The sequence below is a fragment of the Pteropus vampyrus genome, unplaced genomic scaffold, assembly GCF_000151845.1.
Source record: "Pteropus vampyrus isolate Shadow unplaced genomic scaffold, Pvam_2.0 Scaffold16, whole genome shotgun sequence".
NCBI classification, from domain to species: Eukaryota; Metazoa; Chordata; class Mammalia; order Chiroptera; family Pteropodidae; genus Pteropus; species Pteropus vampyrus.
This window is the reverse complement of record NW_011888797.1, coordinates 2,212,486-2,220,722: the sequence shown is the minus strand read 5'-3', so window position 1 is coordinate 2,220,722 and position 8,237 is coordinate 2,212,486. Positions and strand designations below refer to the sequence as shown.

Sequence of the window (8,237 nt, the reverse complement as noted above, 5' to 3'; positions counted from 1 at the left end):
ACCTATTCCACTAAAATTCTTTGATTCTGGTTCTAGATGAATGATAGAGACTACAGAGTTGTCTCAATCAGAGCACCTCCCAAAGAAAATACGTGATCCCTGGCTTCACGGGCACCCTGCGGCTCTTTTCACAATATCTTAGTATAAGATAGTCTTCAGAGCTCTCAGGGCCAAGCATTGATGCCCTTTTACTTATACAGCTGGTTTCAAGAGAAATCTATTTGTGATCAGCTGAGTATGAAATGAAGATTATCCTTTAGATTTTGCTGGGTTTCAGAAGCTATAACTAGAATAACTGTATTGCAAAATATTGCTTTCTTAAGTCAAAACCTCCAAGCATTTTCACTCAGCAGTTCTTTCTTCTCTCAGCTTTCCTAGTCTTCAATGAACCTGAGAGTAATTTGGATACACAGTAACTGCCAGTGTAAAGCTTCAACGCAGAGCCAATCTAACACCCAAACTAAACCATTTCTAGAGCTCTTCTCTGGAGCTCAAGAGCTCCCTTTAACACTTTCATTTTTATTATTACCTTCGAGAAAAGGAGAGCCATGAGCTTTAGAGGACTACAGTAAGATTTCACTTTACCTCTCACAAAGAGCTCAGTGGAACATTTCTCATCTCCAGCTGTCACATGATACTCCGCATCATCTGTTAGCGAACAGTTATTGATAAACATGATTCTTTCACATCCTTTATGTTCAAAGATGTATCTATTTTAAATAGGAGGAAGATAAATAGAATCCATGAACTTGATTTTATTCTTTTCTTTAGTGCCAACAAATTTGGCGTATAATTTGGTAATGCTTGAAAGACAGATATTTTGATCTGCCATTTATGAATCATATCTTACATAGTTTAACAAACATCAAACACGCAATCAATTTTTATCTTTATAATGCCTAATGTAATACATATGCATATTTACACATAATATTTAATTTTTGTTATTTTCTTTTATATAAGGATTTTTATTTCAAATATAAACCAATACGTGCATATCTTCTATTTAATATTTTAACTCATTGTTAGAAAGCAGAGTTGGCTAAGGTTGTGAGAAAGATTTTTAGTTCTGTACGTTTTTAAAAATGACTAATTCATTTACTTTGTAGGGGAACAGAGGCTTGATTTATTGATTACACTCTTTGCCTAGCCTAATGACACAGATTTTGGGGGGGTTAATAAATGATTATACAATTTAAGCAAGAATATGAACTTAATCACTCATATAGACAGTAATTCTATAGAATGTGATATTGTCTTAAATGAGCTTAAGAACTAATGTTATCATATCACAGTTACCATTACTAAGAAAATATTTCAATATTTGGAAACAAAAAACTAAAAACCAAGATTGCACAATTTAATTATCTGTGACCCAGATCGTGGATGGGTATATTAGGTCATTATAATGGACTAAAGAAAAAGATTTCTTTTGGAAAATTCTCAAATTGAAGACTTGAAGAATAAAACACTAGATATTTTCTACATAAAAATAACCAAGTAACATTATGTTTTTGGTAAATTCAGGTCCCATTCAAGAGTATTTTATCAGATCCAAACATTATCATCACAAAGTCACTTTGTAGGCGTGACCACATTAGGAAATTGGAAGCCACCTAATTGTACTACAGAAGTGACAGATTTTCAGGATTAAAGTCTTTTATAAATATGCATGTGGCTCCTATTAACTTAAAAAAATATATTGGAGTTGAAAATCTCTCAGGCTGAGAAGGATCTCTGTAAAGCAGTTTCATAATAGACTAGCGATACCATCAGACATCAGGGATTAGTTTGTCTCCTTTATTTGGCCGAGAGCCAGTCGAGAGCCAACAAATAATAAAACACAGGCTTTAGATGCTACTCTGGAAAAACAAAAGTTATCTAATTATAAGGTATGATTCCCAGTTGGTATATCAAATATGTATTTCAATTTTTTTCAAAATTTTATTTTAAAAAATTGGAAGATCGGCAATGCTCTGAAATAATCACATATAACCTATAGTGACAAAAAATTGTATTTGATGATCATCTGACATAGTTTGTATAGAATTAAAACACAAAACAAGGTTTAATTTATATAGTCCTATAATTTTAATTGTTTCAAAATACAAGAAAAGTTTTTACTCTCCCTCCATATAATTTTGCATTATAAATATTGAACTAAAAAGCACTTCCATTCATAAAAAAAAAATTGAAGTTGAACTACTGTTTGACTTATACAGTTATCACTGATTATTTGCAAAGCCCACTTACTTTGTACTGGGTCGAATTTCTTGACCATTTTTATACCATTTCACCTCCAACTTTGGATCTGCCAGTTCCACAACGAACCTTACCCTGCCTCCTTTATCAATCTGATATGCTGGATCAAGAATTTTTGCAAAAGCTAATAGAGAGAAGAAACAAAACTACATTAATATGTGCGTATTATGTGTGTGTATACATATAATAGTCAATATATGTATGAGAACCTACAATAAAATAAAAAATTGAGACTTGGAGAAGAAAAAAATTAAGAACCTTCCAAATTGTCATTTACATTTTAGAATCCTGTTGATTTATATACAATAAGATGGTTTAAAAATTTATAGAGAAGCCACATGTCTTTGTAAAAAACCTAAGAAAAGAATTACTGAAAAGGCTTTTAAAATGTCCTAATGCTTTAGGGAATGTATGATATAAAGCATCCAAATGAAATTGCACTTGAATTTGCTTGTCTTCCTAGCATGCTTACAGTTAGGATCATTGGTATTACCTTCGTATTTCTTCTGTGTCACAGATAGTTTTCTACCATGGAATTTACGAGGTAAATTCAAGGACTCATAAGATTAAATTGAATGCCTTTGACGAATTGAAATGGTAGGTTTATCAGAGTTTTTGTACTGTGGATATTTGCCCAAATAGTGGCATTTTAAAGACACCCTTATAAATACAGTTAGAAACTCAAGATTTTAAAATATTTTAAATAACATAGAACATAGTGGTTTTTTAAAAATACTGTCTTTGAAGGATTCTAAACAGAGGTAATTAACTTCTTTTTTTATTTCTTTTTTTTTTTTTCAGATTTCAAAGATAATAATTCTCATTTAGACAGTTTGGAAAATACCCATAAGTGTGGAATACCTTGTGAGATTGTCACACTTGCATTTCCATCATTCCAGCTTTATTATATTATTGATTAAATGAGCTCACTTCCTCATGTCTTAGCAAGATAAAATAAACACTAGCTTTTAAAAAAGTTATCTATCACATACATTAATTCAGGGAGAGCTAAGTGATAAGAATAAGAAAGGCTTATGCAGGGGTGGAAAAGAGATATCATCTGGCTCCACACCTTAGAATTCACAAGTTTGTGACTCACGGTCTCAGACACCTTTCAGAAATAAAAGTTCAGGAGTCTGAGATAGTAGACATGGTTGAGTTATGTAAACAAAACAAAAACAAAACACTTCTATATTTCTCTGGGGCCATTTCTCAACCAGTCTGCAGAGAGGTTTAAAAAGAGGTGGTGAAATTTTTAAAATTTTATTTGACCATTAACAACCTATAATAAGATTGCTATGTTAACTTGATGTGCCATAAAATCAATAATTGACAATGACCAAGTGCATGAAACTTTGAAGAGCTAATGATCAATTTAAAATATCTTTTTATTTTAATTTTCAATTTTACCATCTCAAAGTATTTTTTAAAGGTATTAAAACCACAACAAACTGCATTCACTTTAGATCCCCAGGGAATAGCATATCTATTTCACAAAACACTTTGATAATCTTATTGGATGTGAGAAGTGAGCTCCCCATGCATCATCAAATGGGTGCAAGAATATGATGGTAAAAGGAACAGACATTGAATCTACTCAGCCAAAATAAGAATCAAGAATTTGAGAGTGAAATGTAGAGGCTGGAGAAAGGGGCCTCTGAGAAATTCCCAGTGACAGTGGGAATTTTTAATATTCCATTATATGCTGTATGTGGTTAATACTTTGTTTAAAATTTTTTTTTTCAATTCCAGCCAGGATACAATATTATATTGGTTTCCAGTTTACCACATATTGAGTAGACAGTTGTATAACTTACGAAGTGATCTCCCAAGAAATTTAGTACCCATCTGATACCATGATAATACTTTAATGTAATTCCTTTGTTATCTTAAACCTTTAGGAGCTGTCTGCTACCTACCTGCATAGCCAGTGCTGTGCAGGAAGCGAACTCCGTTGACCTGAAGCCAAAGGTAGCCAAGAGAAGCGTAACCCCTGCAAATCCTACTCCACCCCAAACCAGGGAGAAAGAGGATCACCAGCTGGGGTTCAAGGTCACGTCTTTCCGGGCCGCAGGACGCGGCTCCCGCAGCCACGCTCCCGGGCGAGCTCACCTGCGCTCTTTTTCTCCACTCTGCGCATGCGCTTGAGACGCTTGAGCATGCCGCGAAGGTCGGTGATGCCATACTGGAAGGCGATCTTCTCATACTCGTTGGGGTTAGCGTTTTTCAGCAGCTCCCACACGTCTATCTCGGGTTCTTCTTCCTGTTGCTTCACCTCCCTAACCGGGGAGAACCATCGTCTAGTTTAGTAGCTGCCCACTAGCCCTTAAAGACAAGGGTTGATGTATGGTATGGAATTTTTCGGTTCAGTGTTAAAAGCTGTTTAGTGCTTGAGTACTTAAGCTGAAAAGAAAGTCTTGTTTTGCTTGAAGTTTCAGTGAAACTTCCAAATAGTTAAAGATCAGTTACGTGCATTTACATTAACATTCTCGTTTTCCTAGTGAAAAACAATATTAGAGGGAGAAGAGAATATCACGAAATATGCTGAAGTTATTTTTACTTCTTTTCAACTTGAAAGCATAAATAGAAGGTAAATTTTTGAGGAACTTACAGGTCAGTTTTCATCTGGTTCTGGGTATAGAAATAATTTTGAAAAGCATATTTAGAATTAGAAGTTTTAAATATTGAACTATGAAAGAATAACGCTCTCTTTTCTACCTTCATTGGTGTACACACACTAGCTATCTATACATGGAGACAGTACAAATACAGTACTCCAGATCTTTGACTTTTGCAAGCAGTATTTTTCTTACCATGTTAGTAAATGTGTACATTAACCCACTTTTTATTGTTTTTTTCTTTTCTTTTTTTTTTTTTAATGCAAAGAATATTTAAAACTGCCACGAGAGGTTTCTTTGGTTGGTTTGTTTTTTCATATGATTTTTGTAGATACATATGATTTTTTTAAAAGAAAAAATGTTTTTCTAAATTGTCGGGAAAAGAAGAATGAGGTCAAAAATTTTTTCATATTTCATTTTAAAGTACAGACTTCAACTTTTTGGGAAGCAAGTTGGGGGTCAATTATACAGATATAAATGTTAAACTTTAAAGCAAATGGCTAAGGGTTCCATGGACTAGGGGAAAGTAACTTCTTAGTATAATTTTTGATCACTGACTAAAGAACCTATAGAACATATAAAGAACATATATAACTAAAAAATAAAAAATATATAAAATTTAAAGTACATTTGTCTGCCCTTATTTTAAAACCAAAAAAAAAAAAAATGGAACAAGAACTCAGGAATAAACACTCTTTAGAGAAAGAACCTTAGTGCAAATGCAAAATATAATTTAAATTGATTTCCTTCACTGGCTAACCAGTTCTGATTTTGTTTAAGCTTAATTGACTTTTTATCAGGTTAATTTGGAAATATTATAGTGACTACTTAGTGTAATAATGCTGATTTGTATATAATATTTTAGGAAAACTGGTCAACACATCTCAAACATCAGTGTGCAAATAAGTTCATGCTATCAAGTTAGCAAATGATGGATTACATATGTTTGCATTCTCACATGAATTACACCTGTTTTAGAGTTTCTTGAGGAAATGCTGGATTATAACCATGGGGAAGGGGAGAATATAAATATTAACTTAAAGTTTAGGGTGAAGTTAATCAAGGATGCCTTTGAATATTTAATTTTCACAGTCATGTAAGTCTTTCTGCCCAGTAGAAAAGGATGCTGATCTGGAAAGTGGAAGAAAGTGAGAGGTCATTGGTCCATCAGTAACCTTTGTGGGAAGGACTGGACAACACCCTTAGGAAAATGTGCCTTTTAAAAACTCAAAACATAAGTATTATCTTCACCTCACTGAAATAATGATACCCTCTATTAACGTAGTAAAATTGAAATGCTTAAGAAAATTGTCCTGAATTTGGAATATTGGTAATAATTTGCTAGATCTGCTAGCTCTGCTATATCTGCTGCCTGAAAGCAATTTAAATTTCAGATATATCTTTTAAGTATTTTGTAGGAAGGCTTAGAGAATTGCAATTAAAATGCCCACAGAGAATATAAACATATGTTTATATACATATGTTTATATGTATAGGAAATGCCCACAGAGAATATAAACATATGTTTATATTCTCTGTGGGCATTTCCTCGGCCCACTTTATTAATGCTCTATTTTTGTCACACTCCAGCCTCAATATAGTCCCCAAACTGTACAATTATGCCATTGCACACATTGTGTTTAATTTGTATTTCGGCCAAGAAGAATTATGCACATATGCATTTTGAGTATCCTTCTAACATCGATGAAAGGATTTAAAGATACCAAACTAGATTAAAATAGCTAAAAAGAGTCACAAGTCAAACAATGAGGCATACCTAGATCCATGAGGCGAAGATTTATATGATGAAAGCCAGTAATAAAGATCATCGTTTTCAGTGATTTCTCAGATTTTGTTGGTAGATTCATAAAACTGAATACCCTCACCATTTTTTTCATTAAAGCACCAAAATATACCCCATTCTACCACATTCTTAATTATATTGAATTTTGTTTATGAGCACTAAAGGCCATTTGCCTATTCCTTTCTTTTCTCTTCATAACTTAATTTAATGTCAAATTGCAGAATTGAAGTATTCCTCATTTTGTATTGGAATGTGAAGTCAAAGCTTCCATCTGTAGCATTTCTTTAATACATCTAGAACATATCGTTTCTTACAAGGTGGCTGCAAATGGCCCTATCTGCGTGGCAACGTTAATTTAGAGTAGGGAGAAAAATTCAAATTTCTATAGGCATTCCTGATTCCATTCCAAGCACTGGGATCGACTTATATAACATTCACAGTACTTTCATCTACATCGAAATTTCTATAACTTGAAGATCCTAGTGAAATACAAAAGAGTTATAGAAATTTTATGTAGAATAAAACTTTTATGTGTTTATATAGGTCCAATCCCATAACAAAATAACATTCCAAATATTTACTCTGACTTAGCTAACGTCTCTTTGAAATATGCTGGTTTTGTTCAGGGCAGGGAGGTCTTTTATTGTATGGAGATGTTGGTTGTAATGATATTTATTCAGATAGAGATTTTACCACACACTCTTAGAGAAGTAGAAATGGTAATCATGTGTCATTACCACAATGAAAACATATGCAATTCATAAATTAGTAGGAAAACACAATGATTTCTCAAGTTATATTGGTGGATTAGTATATGTTAAATGAATATACTCTTATATTAACAACGATCTAATTATGAGTCAAAACCATAATTAGAGGATGTAAAGAAAATGAGAACTGGAGACGTATTGGCTGCCCATGTTTTCTAGTCATTTTTTTCTTCAGTCATTTTCACCATTAATTAGACGATTTCTTTTATTCTGCAAATGACTGGTAGAACTAGTCTGTTCTTTTTTCTTTCTTTTTCCTTTTTAATCAGAACTTGGCATTTAATAATCTACTATATCACATTTGATTAGCTGATTGATTGGGGGGTGTGTGTGTGTGTGTGTGTGTGTGTGTGTGTGTGTGTGTGTGTGTTGTCTCTACGAATATAAGCTCTTCAAAGGAATATGTCACATTTTTGGTGAAAGCGAATATTTATTTGACATCTACTATGAGCCAAGCCTTTTACATTTAATTTAATTATCATAATAGTTCTATAAAGTAATTTCATTCTCTACATTTACAAATGTGGAAACCAAATCTCAGAGAGGATATATAATTTGATCAAAGCCATGTAATTAGTAAATGCAAGAGTTGAGACTCAAATTCGTTTTTTTACCTCTACCTTCCTTTTCTGTTCTGTAAATATGTATTCATACCTTTCTGTGTGCCAGGCAGTTAAAGGCACTAAATTTCATTTCCTTCACATCGCTTGTAACATTATATTCTACATAAAGAAAACATTGAGTATTTTCCTGGTTGTCTTAATAATTACAGGAAAAAAAACT

The 8,237-nt window shown here is 32.9% G+C and overlaps 1 protein-coding gene across 1 annotated transcript in view; it reads right to left on the bottom strand.

Moving 5' to 3' along the window:
• Positions 1-8,237, bottom strand: part of MYBPC1 (myosin binding protein C, slow type) — a 75,494-nt gene that overhangs the window by 47,074 nt on the left and 20,183 nt on the right. The window contains exons 10-12 of the mRNA XM_023527449.1: positions 4,375-4,541; positions 2,254-2,386; positions 586-710 (exon numbers count right to left, since the gene is read on the bottom strand). Of these exons, the coding sequence (XP_023383217.1) occupies positions 586-710; positions 2,254-2,386; positions 4,375-4,541 (425 nt within the window). The remainder of the gene's footprint in view (positions 1-585; positions 711-2,253; positions 2,387-4,374; positions 4,542-8,237) is intronic.